The sequence below is a fragment of the Varanus komodoensis genome, unplaced genomic scaffold (assembly GCF_004798865.1).
Source record: "Varanus komodoensis strain SLA01 unplaced genomic scaffold, ASM479886v1 scaffold82, whole genome shotgun sequence".
Lineage (NCBI taxonomy): Eukaryota > Metazoa > Chordata > Lepidosauria > Squamata > Varanidae > Varanus > Varanus komodoensis.
Window position 1 is genome coordinate 745,924 of NW_025336508.1, and position 17,975 is coordinate 763,898.

Here is a 17,975-nt window from a genome sequence, read left to right on the forward strand (position 1 = left end):
CGCACAGCTTCTGGCTGACGGGAAGGGCTTTTTTGATAGAAGGGGATGCTCCGAATGGGACCCCCGGGGTGCCGCAGCCCCCAGTATCCGCTAGCAGGAGGTTTGCGGCCTCCAGTCTTTGTGGCTGCCACGTGGCCAGTAGTGTCAGCTGAGCAGTCCTTGGGCAGCAACGCGGGTGCAGGCACGCCCGGAATCTGCTCCACGGCCGCCTCCGGGCGAGTGCAGCACTGAGCTTTAGGTGAGGGGAAAGCCCAGGCTTTAGCCAGGGTTGTGAAGGGGGGTTAGGGAGTCCTCCTCGAGTTCCTTGGAAGGGAAAAACTGGGATATAAATATAATTAATAAATAAGTAAATAAAGTAATGCAAGCTTACAGGGGCCAGTTTGCACCTTCTCACTGTGAACCCCCCTTTCTCTTCCGCGGGGCAGAGGGTCACCGAGGCAGCGCCTGAGAGACCGTGTCTGTGTGAGCGCCGTCTGTGAGGAAGGCTGCAGTGCGCTAGCTCGGAGAAACGCAATCCCTGTTGCGTCCTGAGGGGATTTGGGTGTTGGGGTGAGGGGGACGGAAATGGGGGGGATCAGTCCAGCCAGGCCGAGATCAAGGTTGACGGAACTGATGACTGGCTGATCAGGGACCAGGATAATCACACGCGCTGCAAAGAAACGGAGCAGGCGCAACTGGGCAAGGACGCCGGCCCTGGGAGCCAGCGGGGCTGTGTGAGGGATTCGTTTGGGGGTGGCAACCTGCCCATTCCCCGGGCTCAGCTCCCCAGACCGATCCGCTTTGCCCCCCGCCCCCGAATCCGAGCGCCAGGCAAGTGTGCCGGCCGCTCGTGGGACGCTCCCCGGGAATCAAACGCCACGCAAATGCCCTTTGCCGCGGCTGTTTGGGCCGCTGGACGTGCCCCCCCCCCCCCGCGGGTTCACCCCACCCCTAGCGCAGAATGGCCTTCCAGTTGTCTCGGACTACAACCCCCATCATGCTGCCTGGCTTGATGGGAGCGACAACCCGGCACGGCGAGGCACCGTGCGCCAGCGTCCTCCGCGCAGGCGGGGAGAGCGAGCGGCGCTGGGCAGCGTCTGTCGCGCAGCCAGGCGGTGGCGGGCGCGGCGCCGTGCGGCGACCCCGGCCGCCACGGGGGGTGGGGGGGCTGCGCGGGCGCGAGCAAGCCGGCCCGCGGAGCGCCCCCCCCCCTCCCCGCAGCCTCGCCGAAGGAGGAGGGCGGCGGGTAGGCAGAAAGTTGATCAAACACGCCGGCAGTTGGGAAGCAATCGCCAGGCCCGCCTGAACACACAGTCTGTGCTTCCCGTTGCTAATTGGCAAGGAGAAGCTCATCAACATTTAAATACGAGGCTCGGTCATGCCAGCAGGAGACGGGGGCGTCTGCCAAGGCTGCTTGCCGCTCCCTCCTTGCCAAGGATTTTCGAAGAGTGCATTTCTCGAGGAAACTCCGGCGGGGGGCGGGGACGCGGCCGCTGCCGAAGGAGAAGGCCTGCCGGGGGACCGGCGCGGGCGCGCTCCCTCCCCGCCAGGACCGGGGACATCCTTCGGCCTCGCCCGCCGCAGCGGGGTGGCCACGGCCGCGTTTCCCGGGGCTGGGAGACGAGCCGCGGCGGATCTCCCCTCCCCATGGGAAGGGAGCCGAGCGGAAGGATGCGCGCCGGGCCGCGGTCCCCGTGTCGCGTGGGGTCGTGCGCAGCCGCGCAAACCGGGGGCTGCTGCGCGTGCTGCGGGCTCGTGCAGGCGCCATTCTGGCGGGCGCGGGGGGCGCATCCCGGCTGCGCTCACCAGGAACGTGGGCTCACGGCTGTGACACGGCCGCCCAGAGTCCCGGGGCCCTCCCGGCGGAGCCTGAGGGCTTCCCCAAGGCGGATTCCTCCCCACCCCTCCCTGCCTGAAACTGAGTCGCATGCAAAGCAGGTTTGGGGCTCACGTCTCACTCGGGGGGGGGGTGTGGGGATTCCAGCTTCAGTTTGAAGCAGCAGCCGCTTTATTTTATTGCGTTTTATTTCTTAGCCGAGACAAAGCAAGACCCTCTGCCGCGTCACCTCCATGCGGCAGCGCGTGTTGAACCAACGTCCGCTGCAACTCGTTTCCCCGGCCTCGAAAAGCGGTGGCCGTTGCACTTGAGTAAATGCTCACTCCTTGAGGATGACGATAACGACAATAATAATAATCCCATTACCTTGCCAGATGCTCTCCGGGGGGGGGGGGCTGCAGTGCTGGTGAAAGACAAAGGGGGTGCTGCCCCCTCCATTGCCTGGCGACCCCTGGTGTCATTTCCCCAGCCTTACCGATGCCCCTCGCTTCCCCAGGAACCTCTCAGTCCTGGGAGATGTGATCTCCATTCCTCCAAGTCTGAGAGGGACATGGCGGTATAATCCCCGACCCTATAATCACAGGAAAAACGGTCAGTGCACTTGGCCCAAAGCTCCTGAGATGCTTTCGATCAGGTGGAGCAGCACGTTTGCCTCAAAGGATCCCCGGGGGCCCCGGTCGCTCCGAATCCTGCATTTTGTTTGAGCCCGGTCATGGCACATCAGCAGCTGGTTGGGGACAGTTGCCTCTCCCAGTTGTTAAAGCCCCCGAGGTAGCATTTTGTCACCCACTAAAACCCTTTATTGCCCCCTCCACTGGCCAGCCGCAAACACGGCCAGTTGATCCATAGCTGAGATAGCGGCAGCTGCGCCCACGAAGCCATCGCGGAGGAGGTGGGAACACAGATGTGGGTGGTGTGCTGGGAAAAAGTCCAGCGGGGCTTCTGTGCGGACCCCACCCCACCCCCCAGCCCAGCGAGGAACGTGCCGGTCTCCCACGCCTGAGCATGCTGCACCCCTCTGACTTCCACCTCGGAGCTCAGCTCGGTATCAGGCGGGAGCCCCCAACCCTTTGATCCATATTCTGGGGCACAGCCTGCAAATGCTCGCTTTTCTGGTGCGTGCGTTTTCCCAATTGCATGCCTTTTTCATCCACTGGAGAAAGTGTGGCCATGTGCCCCTTCAGATCGACCATAACAGTGTGCCCTTGCTGCCCAAGCTGCTTAGCGAGCTTGAAATGTGAGAATTTCCAAGTGTCCATGGCGAACATAGGCTCCGGTCAAATGCTAGCCAAGGCATTTTTGACCCCACATCCCTGCTTGGGGAGGTAGAATAATTTTGTTTCATTCACCGCTCTGGATGTGAATGCAAGCGAGAATGCAGGACATGTTCGTAATTCCCCCAATTTGTACTCAAGGGTTGAAATCACGCGCATCTGCCTGCCCCATCAAATGACCTGCTCACTTTTGAAAGTGCGCACTTTTGAAAATATGAACATGCCTCCCCCATCAAATCACCTGCTCACACTTCGGCCTATGGGAGAAATGGAAGTTTTGCAACAGGGATAATGTGAGTTTCCAACCATGAACTTGTGATTTTTTTTTAAATGTACTTTTTGATTGGGGAAAAATGCAAAAAATGCAAGGGAAGCACCCATTGGTGAGGGTGTTCAAGGATAGGCTGGACATGCCCATGGTGGGCATGTCATGAGCAGAGCCAACTGGAGCCGGGGGTCAGACTAGGTGGCCCAGGAGGCCCCTTCTGACTCGCTCTGTTTCTGTGTTTCTGTGTTTCTAATGCAAAAATAACTCCCTGTGTTTGTGTGCATGTGTGTGTGTGTGAGAGAGAGAGAGAGAGAGAGAGAGCAAGAGAGAGAGGGAGGAATGGCTTGCTAATGTGTACTTTGCTCTCTCAGCAGTGCAACAAAGCCAGCCAAGGCGCTGAGGCACGGCCCCATTTATACGCCAGAGCTAGGGGAGCCCTGGGCACAGACTGCTGAGTTCCTTCCTGCAGTGATGGGTCCTTAAGCTCTAACATGAGGCTTGGCTTGCATTGCTTCCAGAAAAGTGAGCCTTTTGAACAGGGCAAGTGCAATTAAAAAAAAAGAAAAACACTAAAAATTTGCACTTTCCCCTGATAAAGTGTGAAAGTTTACTTTTAAAATTGTGCCTTTTCAAAATGTGAGTGTAAGCTCAGACATTCACAAACATCTCCAGAGAAGCTGCTTTCCTGCTTGCAGGGGTTGGAGGATGGGCACCTTTGCAGGGCCGCCAGGTTCAGCCGAAATGCCGCACAGCATCCCTGCGCTCGAGTGGATGCGGAAGAAAGGCTCCGTGGGTCCTGCCCCCAGGATGGCGGCCTCACATTTGCCGCCCTCAATACGGCCCTGTCACACGAAGGCACCTTCGCCCTGGCAGCCCACGCGGGCAACCAGACCTTTGGTTCAGCTTAAAAGATCCAAATGTGCTTCTCATGCAGGGACTTGCACCCGTGCGCCTCGCTGCTTACAGCCATCACAGAAATTTCAACCTGGGCACCGACAGATGAACAAAGAAGCGACTGGAAGCATCAACAGAGCCTCGGAGTCCTAGAAGAAGCAGGCGATCCATTAAGTACCACAGGAAGTTGAGGCTCTGGCTTCATGGATAAGGGCTCCGCGAGGAAATTTAACTTCATGTGACAAACAGCATTTGCCCTGACCAGAAAAGCACCTCAGATTGTGGGTGAAGTTGAGGGTGGAATGGGTCAGGACCGGGGCAGGGGGACTGCCTTGCCGAAGGCTTCCTAGCGAGCCCACGGGAATAATGGGATGTACCTGTGGCCCCATGGACCGCCTTCCATGACCAGGAATGAGCTACCTTGAGGCACCGGAAGCCAGGCCGGGCCAGTCCTGTGAGAGGCTCCAGAAGGGAATGAGCAGGGCCGAGCACCCCCCGGTTTTCCTTCCCGCTGCTCGGTCCCCACCTGGTGTGGCTGGCTTGGGAAGAGGGCCCTGTTGGCACAGACACCTTCCGCTCAGTCCTCTTTCCCAGGCTGGCTGGGCAGGAGGGGGGGGGCGGCCCGTCCAGCTGCAGGCTGCCCACCCTGGCTGCAACGTGGGCTGAAAGGTGGCTGGCGGATCAGGAGAGAGCCGCTGAGCACGTCAGCTGGGCTGAACCAACACTGCAGCAAACAGGCACCGGCTGATCATTGCCGGATCGTCCCTCCCAGCCCGAGTAGCTGAACTGCAGCCTTGTGGTTTGTGTCGCCCTTGCGGTGCTGCCTAAATAAAAAGGGACTCGAGGCACACGCCCACCAAAACCTCCCAAAGCAGAACTCATCGCAGCGGCTCTAAATGGGCAGTCCGAGGGCCAGTGGGTACGGTCTGGCCAGCCACGGGAAGAGGTGGCGTCCCCGCTGCAGCCTTGGAAAAGACTGCTGGGGTCGCGGTGGGGACGCCACCTCGGGGGCGCTCCCTCTGCCCCACAGCCAGCACGGCTCTTTCCTGAGCTGCTGGAGATGGGAGCGCATCCTCAAGACTGGAGCAGCCGGAGGAAAACATCTGAGCGGGCGGGGAGCAGAAGGGGAGGCACCGGCGGCTGCCCCCAAACCTCGCCTCCGCGCTCCTCCAGCACCCAGCTGGAGGCCCGCCTTCCACGCTCAGGAGGCCCCGGGCTGCCCTAAAGGACTGCACGCATGGCACCAAGTAGGGCCTGCACCCTGCAGACGGCTCTCTCCTGGGAGAAGCATTTGGGCCACAAAAGAGGAAGGGACTGAAGCAGAAGCGTCCAGCCGCACCCAACCTCGTCATCCTTCACACTCCTCCAAAGACAACCTGGGGAGGGGAGCCTCGCATCCCACCCCACCCCTAGAAAAGCGTGCAACTTTTGCAAACCCTCAAATAAAGGGACTTCCGGTGCATTCCTGACAAGAGCCTGCCGAAATACATAGGAAAGTCAGCGATTTGGCCAGGGAGGGAGGGAGGGAGGACGGGGAAATGCATCGAATCACCCACAGAGTATTTCCCATGCACACTTTTAACCTCTAATGCAAACTTCCGAATGCCTTGCGGAAATCACACCAGGGCTGCGTCCAGCTGCAGCCGTCCACAGGAGCCAATATTTGCACGGAGCCAGGAGACGTTCACTTCGTGGAATGTTCCACATTAAAGCGTTTTTCTCATGCTTGGGTTTTATGAGAAGATGCTAGAGATAAAACGCTCACACAGAGTCATGCAAAGCCCGGCCTCTGCTCTGGTTTTTTACTTCCAGTTGGACTTCTTTACCATAGCAAAACAAAAACAACCCCCTCCAACCCCGCCACTAATTTCCTCCCAATTGGCTTTGCTGTGCGAAGGTTGGGATGCCCTGAAAGGTCTCTGGTGCTGCTTTTGCTCCCGGTTCTTGCGCTGGGGCGCACGGAGGAGCTCTGTCCCTGCTCGGGGGCACCAACCACGGAGGGTGCGCCAGCGCTGCCTGCGTGCCTCTGGCTCGGGAGCTTGCGGGCGTCCTGTGCGGGGCAGGGGGCACACAGAGGTGCTTGGCCTCCCCGCTCGTCCTCCCTGCAGGGCAACTGAGCAAGTTCTTTCGGCCGTCTGGCTGGGGCGTTTCTGGTGGAGACTGGCGCACGGCCACTTTCCATCTTTCCCACCTTCCGTAATGTGCCCCGATCCTTCTCCACAGTCGCTTTTACAGCTGTGGAGAGGCAGCCAGCAGGGCTCTTTCCACGCTGGCTGTGGCGGGCAGGAGGGAGGCACGAAGGGCAGATTCCCAGCCATTCTGGGAATCCAAAGATCCCATGGCCCCCTGAATCCTCTGGATGTGAGGATTCCTAGGATTCCTCTAGGTCAGGGCTTCTGGGTCCTGTGTTAGTTGCGTAGGAGTGTGGAAATAGGACGTCAAAGACCCGGCAGACCTCCGGTGGGCTGCTTTGGGGGGTGGGCGTGTGCGGGGAGCACATGCTCTCGTAGTTCGAGCGAGCATCTCTCTGCTGCAGGCACGGCAACCTCGGGCCACTGGTCCAAGTCTGCCCCCTGGGCCCTCAATCCAGCCCTACCCCCTTCCCCCACTTTCTGATTATCCGGTGGTGGCCCACGCGTTTGCACAGCACATGCCAAGGGCTTGGTACAGCTAGAAGCTAAAAGGGCATTTTGGCTGGCCCTCTTCTTTCTTCTGCATCACCCGCCATGGGGCGAGTTCTGCTGTGACCCACACATCGAAGGAATCCGCCAAAGGGCCCTTCAACTGCTGCTTCTCTCAGTGGTCATGCTGGCTGTGGATGATGTGAGTGGGGATCCTGGAGCAGCAGGCTGGGAGGGCTGCCCACTGAGAGGGCTGGTTTAGCCGGAGTCCTGCTGGTGGCCTTCTGGACCTTCCGCTGTTCTAGCAAACCGGGCCTTCTGCATTTGCAAGCTGATTCGCTGCTCATTGTTTGTGAGATTCGGATTGTTTGAGGCTTCCTTTAGTACTGTGGTGGGTTTTAAGTGGTTTTATTTATTGATTTACAGTTCTTAATGCATTACTATTAGTAATAGCAATAATAATGTATCGTGGTTTTTAAAAAATCTGGTTTCGTGTTTGTCATCTTGGTTTTCTTTGAAAAAAGTCCAGAAGTCAGTGATGAAGCATAGCTTTGTTTCCCACTAACAGCTTGGCATATGATAAGAGAGAAACCCCTTTCCATTAAATCCAGATAGCATTTCTTTTTCTAGATGAACAGAATCTGCAGAAAATGGGTCAGGATTAGAAATTATTAATTTCCAAGCTTCTAAACCTCAGTTTGTGAACAAGCAGATATTTCCTCCCTCAACTTTATAAATATCCAGAAGCTGCACACAATGGTGGACATCAGAGAGAAAGTTGGAGCATCAAAAGCAAACACAACTGTTTATGACCATAATTCCCTTGCTGCAAAGAATCCCGGGAACGTCTGCGGAAGAGCGGCAGCGGGACGGAGCCCTGCGAAAGAGCCCTCAGCACCTCCCCGGCAAGCAACAATTCCCAGGAGTCACTGCCAAAGTAAGGACTAATAAAATAATAAGTTATAATAATACATGTTTATATGTGTGTTCAGCCTTGGGACTAAACTTCACACCACATTAAAAGCTCATAGCTTATCCTAACATTTTGCAACTTTTAAAAACTGCCCTTGGAAGACAATTTTTCCCTGGAAGCCACTTCCTTGGCCCTAAAGCCACCACCCCGATGCAATGTGCCAAGGGAGCCCCCACGTGCGGGGGGGGGATTAGGGAATGGAGGCAGCTGGGCAGCCCCCAGTGAGGAAAGCCCAGGAGCTTGTGATGCGCTGGACGGCCCATTTGGGTGCACTGAGGTTGGAGGGAAGCCGGAAGGCAGACCGGGGCTGCATGGGCGCATTGCCGTTGCAAAGGTGCGCTCTGGTCCATGCAGGGCAGCCCTGCCCAGCGTGATGCACGGGGTGGCACTGTCCATGCGCAAGGGCATCTCAGCAAGACGGAGGGGGCAGAAAGGTTGGGGGAAAGGAGGGCTGCGAACCACGTGCTCCCGCCTCCGAGGCGCCGCTTCCTCGCCGACTGTGCTGCATGGCTGTGCTTTTCCAGGGCAAGCTGCACTCGGTGGGAATGCTCACACCGGGAAGGAGGTGCATGGAGCCGGGGTGGAGCGCAATGGGCGAGCACCCCTTCTAAATGGGGGACGCCCAACCCTGGGCAGAACAGCTCAGTGAGGACCTGGTCCCCCCGTGCAGGCAGAATGCTGGCGGATCCCTGGGGATCCGAAAGGGGAAGCTGGGTGGTGAGAGGGGATGGAATGGAGTGCGGGTAGGAGGGCAGGGCTGGCTGGCTGGCAGCACTCATCGCTGCAACATTTTAGGAAGGGTTGTTTTGCAAACTGTGAAACTCTTTATTCTCCTTGTTCACAAACTTCTGAGGCTCCGAAGCGCATGCAAAACTTTGCTAGGGCCAGAGCCTCTTTACGAATGCCGAGGATGCGTTACCAGGACCTGCAAGGGAGACTGAATCGCCTTGAAGCCCGGCGTGTTCATTGGTGAGACCACCCAGACCCCCTGCAGTTGCTTGTGGCAGCATGTGACTGGGTAGAGGTCTGCGCCACCAACACCAAGCTTTCAGAACATGCACAGAGTGTTTTATAGATTCTGAGTCACGGGGGCCCAGCAGCTGGGCAGTTGATGAAGAAACAAGGGGAGCGCAGTCAGAAGAAGGTGAGGGGTCTCCAGGGGGGCGCTCAGTACAACGATATTTGATTGCAGGAGATTAACGCAATGATCACCGAGGCACAGGGATTCCTGTGGGTCTTGGCATGCAAACGAGGGGGATTGCGATGCTGTTAACCTGGCTGCCTTGTCAGCCCTTACTGACCAGCAAGACAATAGCCCTGGCAGCTTCTGGGGGAAGCCATCAGGTCCCACTTCTTAAAGCAACAGCAAATGCTAAACAGCAACCCGGCTTGGGATTGGGGCACCTTCTGAGAAAGGGGTGCTGGCATTTTATAACACAAAGGCACATAAGCAACGCTTTTATGCCAGGATTTCTCCGACTTTCCACAGCCCTTGCAGGTACCTTTCCGAATGGAGCGATGTGTTGGGTTGCACAAGCAGCACCCAGTTCTGAGAGAAGCTCCCCTCCTCCTGCCTCCCTCCTCCCTCTGTGGCCTCCTCCCAGCAAATTTGCACCCGCTCTAGCTCCAGCATGCCAGGGTCCCTGAGCCCAGACTTGGTAAGCTGTTTTTTTGCATCTGGGCCACCGAGGAAAGAGTTCAGAGCTTGCAAGGCACGTGTTTGCAAGGGGAGTCCATGAGAACTCAGAAATCTGTCACAAGCTGCAATGCACCTCCCAGTCCAACCTGGGGCAAAAAAAACAAAAAGGAAAAAAAAACCCAGAATGGGAACCCCTATTTGTCCTGGAAAGGCTTGCAGATTTTAAAAAGAGGATCTTAGCAGGGCCAGAAAAGGGCTAACAGGCTCTTATGCAATTGATAACAGGCTGTTAAAAAGCTGTCTTGTGGTTTTGCCAATTTGCACCATCAGACTCTCAGAGGATTCCCTTTCCTGCTTCCCAGCCCTGCTTCCCACTCCTCCGCCTTTGAAACGTTGACACTCAGCTGCAGGCATCCCTGGCTCGCATTCTGCCTCAGGCACGAGGGTTTAAAGGGGAAAGCAGCCCCTCGCTTGCAGAGTTTGGTGTCTTGCCGTCTGTGTTTGACCTTCAGCAGCCTGCCCAACCTGCTGCCCTCCAGCTGTCCTGGTTGGGGGATGCTGGGAGTCGTAGTCCAACGCGTCTGGAGGGCGGCAGGTTGGGGCAGGCAGAGAGAATGATTATCTGGAATTGTGCAAGTTTATACGGAACAGCGAAGTGCGGAACCAGTGAGGATCCTTCTAGGAGCAGCTGCAGGAGGAAAGAGACAGGAAATGGGGGGCGGGCGGGGGGCAGTGGAACGCAGCCCCATCTGAGACGCCATGTGGGAGGCGGCGGTCCCCACGGTCGAGCTAGCATGACTCCTTCGACAGATGAAGGTACCCGATTGCCGTGGGGGAGACTGGCCCCCAGGTGACCTTTGGGCCTTCACGATCCAAGGTGTGCGAGTGGAGGGGAGAGGGCAGGCAAGAGCCCCGCGGCGTCTTCAGGGCCAGGAGATGCCCTGTGAAAGGCTGCCCTGCAATAGATCAGTTTGCCACAGCCCACGGCAACACTTCTCACAGTTTCTGCTGCTGCTAGTTGCGAAGCCGTGTCCAACCCATCGTGACCCCATGGACAGCACTCCTCCTGGCCTTCCTGTCCTCCACCATCCCCCAGAGTCCACTTAAGCAAACACCGACTGCTTCAGTGACTCCATCCAGCCACCTCATCCTCTGCCATCCCCTCCTTCTTTTGCCGTCAATCGTTCCCAGCATCAGGGTCTTCTCCAGGGAGTCCTTCCTTCTCATGAGGTGGCCAAAGCATTTGAGTTTCATCTTCAGTATCCGGCCTTCTAAAGAGCAGTCAGGGTTGATCTCCTCTAGGACTGGTTTTATTTCCTTGCAGTCCGAGGGACTCGCAGGAGTCTCCTCCAGCACCACAATTCAAAGGCCTCAGTCCTTCGGCGCTCAGCCCTCCTTATGGTCCAGCTTCCACAGCCATACATTGCAACTGGGAAAACCATCACCTTGACTAGGCGCGCTCTTGTCGGCAGTGATGCCTCTGCTTTCTAGTACGCTGTCCAGATTCGGTCCCTCTCTCAGTCCCCCCACCCCTCGTTTGTCACCTGTCCCCACCCCGTTCCCAAGACACGAGATGCAGAGCTGGCCCAGCAGAAGCATCTTGGGTGAGCCGAGAGCGGTCCTGCCTGGGACTGGGACAAGGCTGCAGAAGGGCAGGGGCGGTCCAGGCCATGGGGACTGGGGATGCGCAGGAACACCAGTGACCCCCAAAACCAGGGCCAGCATGACACCAGCTTTCCAACCTGGGAAAGGGTAGACCTTAGAAGCCCAGCATTAAGCTAGGACGGCTTTGCCCCGTGGCCCACAGGGGACTCCCGTCTGCATCAGAGCTCCAGGGTGGGTTGACTGGACCCGCAGGGGACCGGCCTGCCGCCAAATGACAGACGCGCCTTTCCCACGGCTGCGTCATGGGCAGCCTTCCGACTTCAGGCTGAGGTGTGTTGGCACTTCCTGCCACTCTTCCTCCACCCTTTTGCCCCACAGAGAGGCGTGGTGCCAAACAGCTTCTCCAAACCAGATGGGGCCTTCGGGGCGGAAGAACCCAGCTGCCCAGCCCAGGCCCACCCTCTGCCCGCAGAACGCCGACGGCCCCGTTCCCCTGCGCGTGCGCCTTCTCCTCGTGCCCCCACCCCTTTCCTCTTCCCAAGAAAGCCCCGAAGAAAAGGCCCTGGCCCCCAGAGCAGGGCTCAATGATGCACAACGGCCCGTTCCTCACAAAAGGATTTTAATGCAGCATTTTAGCAAAATTAGCATGATCAGTCTTGCTTCTGTGCAAAGCACCCGCGAGGAAGCCCTGCAGAAGGTGGGCGGCCTGCTACGGAGGGTGCGGAGCTGGACATGTAGAAATGAGCACACAGAAGAAGTCGAAGGCACTGTGGGAAGCACTTGGGTGAAATCGGAGTCAGGCTGGCCCTGCCGGCGAGTGAGGCCCGGGTGTAAACATCTTTGGTTCTGCGGCGCCCTTTAATCAGCGCTGCACTGCTCCTGTGCATGGAAGCTCCATTTGGGTGCCACAGGCTTCTTCTCCAGGAAAGGACGCTTCCAGCCCTTCTGCCTGGCGAGTGGCAGCAAATTCAAATACTTCCACCTCAGATATGATCGCAGGGCAATTCCTATGCAACTGCGATTAGGCCAGAATCGACACTTGCCCAAAATTAGTGCATACAACAAAAGCGAAAGAAAAGCAAGCATGGCTCCGTCCCAGAGGCGGGACTCTTCCCTGGCCCCTCTGGCCCAGGGCGTTTGGCGGGAATTCGTTTTTGGCACTGGACCCCCAGGCTGGGAGCCCCACCCGCTCCGCTGGGCCTCTGCGTTTGCAGCCGGCACCCCATCGCCTTCTGCAGCTATAGGGGAACAGGCAGGGGTGAAGCTGCGTATCCGCCTCAGAGCCAACTCAGGAGGGCCGTTCAGGCATCACCTGCTCTGGAAACGGGCCCGTTTTGCTTACGTGGGACACTGAAATGGCTTGTGGAAATGTGCATACGCAGACAGTGAAACCTTGGACCTTAAAAGCACCATCAAAATGGTGTATAACTATGTGTGTTTCTCTCTCTCTCTCTGTGTATGTGTGTGTGTGTATATATATATATAATTTTTAAATTCCTATTTATTTTAGAAAATGCATAGGAAATCTCAGGAATAAAAGAATAAAATATAATGCATAGTATATTCCGGACCAGGGACCGGATCCACCAGGAGCGCCTCTTGGGTGCGCACCATGCGATGCGACCGTGCCGCTCTGTGCCAGGCGTTACTTGCGCAAAAGGCCTCCCTGCTGGACTGTGTCCAAGGTCCTGTTGGGAAAAAGTGTTTTCTTTGTAATAGGTTAAATAAAGCTTTGTAATAAATAGATTCCACCGCGGTGACCCAGCCCTGCGAAGGCAGCCTCCGGCAGCACTTTGCTACTGGGCTCCAGGCGGCGCTGGGGGGCACTGCGTGGGCACTCCGAAGCTGCCCTTGGACCGCCTCCCCAGATGGCACTGATGGAGAACGGAAAGACGGTCTGGAGAATCGTGACCCCGCCGTCACTGGGCTAGACCATTTCGGACTGTAGGTGGCATTCAACGTCCATCTATCTTTGAAGGCATAACTCTTCGCTCAGAGAGGAGCAGCGGATCCTCTCAGCCCTCTCCCTGATAAACAGGCGGTCTGCTCTATGGTTAAGCATTCAGCTACGTCTGACTGCGGCCTGAAGCAATCTAATCCACGCACATTTCTTGCTTGTGTGAACTGAGCTTTCAGCAGGGGCGAAAGAAACGTGCATCCAGAACCATCAGGCATAAACGGAGGCTGTCCCTGTCGTCACTTCAAAGCTTGGCACAAGGTGCGCACACTTTGGCCGAATCAAGATGCTTCGCTGCTGTCTGGGGATGGAGGAGCTTCGCTCTGTCCCGGGCACCCTCATCCCGAGGCAGAGCTAGACAGTGGCAGCACCTGTGGGTCCCCGCGCGGCATCACGCCGCACGGAGCGAGGGCGATGCGGGGCAGGTTCCACTAAGGTTGCGGTGCTGCCACAGAGCAGTGAGTAAACGCTCCACCTTTGCCACGGCAAGTATTTTCGTTTTCACAAAGGCGTCGCTCCAAATCCCATTCCAACACGAACACACGCTGGCTGTGGCATTTCAGATGTAAATCGCCGAAGGAGGGGCTCGCGTGTGGTTCGTGGCCTGGACACGCCTTCCGGCGGAGGCATGGCAGTCTGGGGGCCAGCCCTGCCACCCCCAGAGCCCACAAATGAAGAGGATTTTGTGCAGGGATGGGAGGGCTGTCCCAGGACAGGCCTGCTGGTTTCCCGCCGGTGCTGCCGGCCCCCAGTCCCTGCCACAGCCTCTTCCAGCCCCCTGCTCCTTGCTGTCTTTAAGGCACTAGGAAAATATTGCAATACGTGATCATATTTGGCTACAGGCATAGATAGATACAACGTGTGTTTCAGCATATTCGAGTGCCAGCAAGCTGAGAGATTGATGGCTTGTGAGATGGCTGTACATCGTTATAAAGTGTGCACGGTGGAATAATGGGGTTCTGGTTTTAGGGGTGATTCAGCTGGAAGGGGGTGGAGACAAGCAAAGGGCCGGGACTGGTGTTCCCCCAAACTGGTGCCGCCCCCCCCCCATGGCCGGGGCACGCTCCCTGTTATCTGCAGCCGGCACAGCCAACGGCCACTGGGTGGAGACGCTGGGCTTGCTGTCGAGCCCGGCTGAGGGCCCCCGGCTGAGGAAGCGGCTCCTGGCCCTGGCGTTCAGGGCCAGTCGCGGCGTCCCGGCACCCCTCAGACAGGTGTGGGCGCTGCCGCCCACAGGGGCACGGGCAGCCTGTCCAGGAGCCAAAGCGGCCCCCCCGGAAGGGCCTTTCCCAGGCCCCGTGCAGGGGAAGGGCGCCCCGTCCACGCGGGCCGGTGGCGTGCCTGGGGGACACGGCAGTGTGCGGAGAGGCCCCGAGGAGCCGCCCTTGTCTCGAGGCCCTCCAGCTGGCGAGGGGGGGCGGCACGGTCCTGGGGGCTCAGAGGTCGGTGCTGGCCTTGGCGGTCAGCGCTTGGATCCGGGCCGAGTTGCAGCCCTTGCAGAGCACGTGGCCATCCAGGGGGTAGCAGCCCTGGTTGTCCCCTTCCGACAGGAGGCCCCCGCAGTCCTGCCGAGGGAAGCAGAGAGAAAGCGGCGGGGAGTCACATGGGCCGGACAGGAAAGGCATTCGCGGGTGTCGAGAGAGGCTCCCCCGGCTCCCAGCATTCCCTGCACCGGTGATGCTGGCCGGAGCTGACGGGGCTGAAGCCCCGATGGATGGGGGGCAGCAGGTTTGGGCAGGTGGCCCCACCAGCGGTCCCCTGGGCGAGCGGGAACTCCGTGGGGAGTGCGTGAGTCAGCCCCGAGCCGCCTCCCGTGGGGGCTGGCAGGGGAATTAACTGGGGCGGCGGGATCCATGGCCTGCCGGTGCCCAGCGAGGACCGGGCCCTGGATCGGTCCCCAGCCGCCTGAGGCGGGGCCAGGGCTGCGCCTCTCCCCCCGCTTTGCCCGTCCCGTTGCCTGTGGGGGACGGCTGGCCGGGGAGGCCCGAGGCCCGTGGCGGGGTCCGAGCCCCCGGAGGCTGCTGCGGCAGCGCTCTGAGAAGTGAGGGCTGCGTGGCCCTCGGGCAACCGGAGGTGAGATGCGGCAGGCACGGCCGGGGGGGCGTAGCTCACTTGCCGGGCTCAAGCAGCAACGCGACTGCTGTCTCCAGGCTCAAGGGCGGGAAGCAGGCAGGGCTGGGCATCCCACGGCCCTTCGGACGGTGCTGGAGGACTACAGACCCCATCCTCGTGCTGGCTGGGCAGAAGACCCCAGGGCCTGATGTTCCGTGATTCCGCAAAGGTGGCCGTGCCAAAACCCAAGCGCCCACTCCATCCCAACCGCAGTGCGGACAGCAGGACGGTGAAGCCCACTGCGCCGGCAGACCGCGCAGGGTTGTCGTCAGGCTCACGATGAAGGCCTCTGCAGACCAGGGTAGGTGTGCTCCCAGATACGGGCTGGGAACGTGCCCCCCACCCCGAGGCCTCTTTTCTTGAATCGCCACAGCAGTTCCCAGAACCCCCGTGGTGCAGCCACGGCCGATGCGCAAAAGGCATTCCTGCTCTAGCCCGGCTCAGCCTTCCCAAGCCTGGCGCTTCGCGTAGGAATGTCGTGGGCATAAAAACACATGAATAATAATACGGGCGCTTCCCCAGTCGGACACCTTCCAGATGTGCCAGACAGCGATGCCCATCATTCCCAGCCAGCCCGATTTTATTTAAAGTCATTCCCCGACTGTTTATCAGGGCAGGAGCCCTCCCAGGGCAGGGCAGCTTCCAGAACATACGATAAAAATCGAAATGGGGAGAACGATGATCGAGCACGATAGAGGGAGTAAAAACGCCAGCAGGAATGGCTCTCATGGCAGACGCCTGCAGCCCCCACTCCGTCTGACACAGATCGCGGGGGGGGCCCGAATGGACAGGGCCTTGCGAAAGGCCTGCAGCAGTGGGGCCCGGCCGACCCCTGGCATTCCGCCGCAGTGGGGCCACTGCAGGACAGCCCCTGCAGTGCGCTGGGAAGGGGGCAAGGCCTCCCCGGCTGATCTCACTGTGCAAGCCGGCTGCTGTGGCGGAGACCATTCTTCACGGAACGTGCTCCCCGAGGGCTTCGGGCTTTCCGGCTCAGAGGGAGCACTTTGGCTCGGGTTCAGAAGCACAGGGCTAGCCAACGCTGCTGAAGAAATGGCGACCACTTTGCGGCAACCACGAGGCTTGCAGTCCGGCACGCCTGGAGGGTGCCAGGTTGGAGACGTCCGCTCCAGGACTCCTCTCCGCCCAGTCCTTGCAATCCAAACAACCCCAAGCGCACGCTGAAATATGCGGTCAAAGCAAACAGAGGCCTAAAGCCCAGCAGCCGCAAGTCCGGCCAGGCCAGCCAGTTAACGATTCACCCGCCTCTTCCGTGCACCCACCCTTCGAAGGCAGCCTGCGTCCCGGACGCCGGGAAGGCGAAGGCAGCCACGGACACCCCCGTCAGGGCCTGCGTTTACTTGCTCGACAAGCCTGCGTGGAGAAGCTGATCGTCCTCCGAAGGCAGCTGGCCGAGCCGCGCAGAGGCGGCCCATGTCCAGACAAGCTCCGCCAGGGCCGCGTCTCCGGGCTGGGCCACGCGGTGCCAGTGGTGCCGACGAGCGAGCGCGGCCGTGATCCGCAGGGCCGTGTTTGCTCGCACTGGTGTTTTCACGCCACCGCCGGGGATATTTAGCTCAGGAAAGAGCGGGCTAAGCGAAGGCGAGTGGGGTGTCTCCGAAGGCCTGCGCGGCTGCCATGCAGAAGGGGGGCCTGCACGGCTCGCGGGAATCGCAGGGAAGCCGAGACAGGCCCCGGGCCGGGGGAAACTTTCTGACGGGGAGGGCCACGGAGCAGGCTGGCTTGGGAGGGAGGTGTGGAGGACTGCTGCTTTGCTGGGGGTGTTTAAACCGAGGCTGGATGCTCGGGATGCTGCGGCCCCCCTCTGCCTTGCACCGCAGAATGCAAGTCGCAGCGGGCTGGGTCAGGAATCCCCCTCGCCATCCCGGCTTGCAATATGGGGTGGCCCAAACCCACGCGGGCTCAGGCAGAGAGAGGGCCTGCCACTCCCAGCGTCCCCCGGCGGGCTGCTAGCAGAGGTCCCTGAGGAGCGCGAGCAGTTTTCACGCCCCCACCCCGACCGAGCAGCGGACGCGACTGACCTCGCACCGGTAGCAGAGCACGTGGAAGTCGCGGTCCAGGGCCACGATGCGCACCGTCTCCTCCTGGCCCTCGGCAGGCACGATGGGCTCCTTGCAGACCGAGCAGCGGGGGGCGAACTTCCTGGGGGGCAAAGACAGGGGTGCAGCGGCAACTGCCATCATCTGAGCCAGGGCAAGCGCAACGCGGGGCGCTGGGCCGGCCTCTCCCTCCGCACCAGCCCAGCCCGAGCCCAGCCAGTCCGGCCACCAGAGATGCCGTCTGTGGCTCGTGGCGTGCCGTGGGGCTGAGTGCTCACCTGTCTAGCCCACCCTTGTCTCAGGGCTTAGGAGGGCTGCTGGCTCCAATTTAGCCAGTTGCCCATGCAAGTATCGCAAGTCCCCCCCGCAAAAAAAAAAAACCCCAAAAGAAGAGCGCTGAGGAGTCCAATCCGGGGGCATTTTATTTGGACCACGTTCCCCACGCTGGCCGGCCAGCTCACAGTTGGGGCAAGAGGGCAGCCCCCCTTGCTGACCCTCGGGCACAGTTTCTCACAGGTGCACTGCTCCTGAACATGGAGGTTTTATCCCGCTGTCCTGGCAAAGCACCTTGGCACGAGACAAAGGCGGATTCAAGGCACGCCGTCTCTGTTTGATGAAGGTCGGGGGCAGCCAGGTCATCCTTGCCGGAACCCCTCTCCTTCCCGGGAAGGCTCCAGCCTTGGCTCCGGCCTGCAGGAGCAGTGGAATGCCACAGGCCGAGGGGCCGCCTGGCCCAGCCACAAGCCCAGCCGGGGGTCT

At 59.4% G+C, this 17,975-nt stretch overlaps 1 protein-coding gene across 4 annotated transcripts in view; it reads right to left on the reverse strand.

Moving 5' to 3' along the window:
• Positions 1-11,692: 11,692 nt before the first annotated feature.
• The window catches only part of LOC123036804 (LIM domain containing preferred translocation partner in lipoma), a 221,842-nt gene continuing 215,559 nt past the window's right edge, over positions 11,693-17,975 (reverse strand). For all 4 annotated transcript variants that reach the window (XM_044456248.1, XM_044456249.1, XM_044456246.1 and 1 more), the window contains 2 exons: positions 17,199-17,319; positions 11,693-14,612 (listed from right to left, as the gene is read on the reverse strand). In XM_044456248.1, the coding sequence (XP_044312183.1) occupies positions 14,484-14,612; positions 17,199-17,319 (250 nt within the window). In that variant the 3' untranslated portion in view covers positions 11,693-14,483. The remainder of the gene's footprint in view (positions 14,613-17,198; positions 17,320-17,975) is intronic.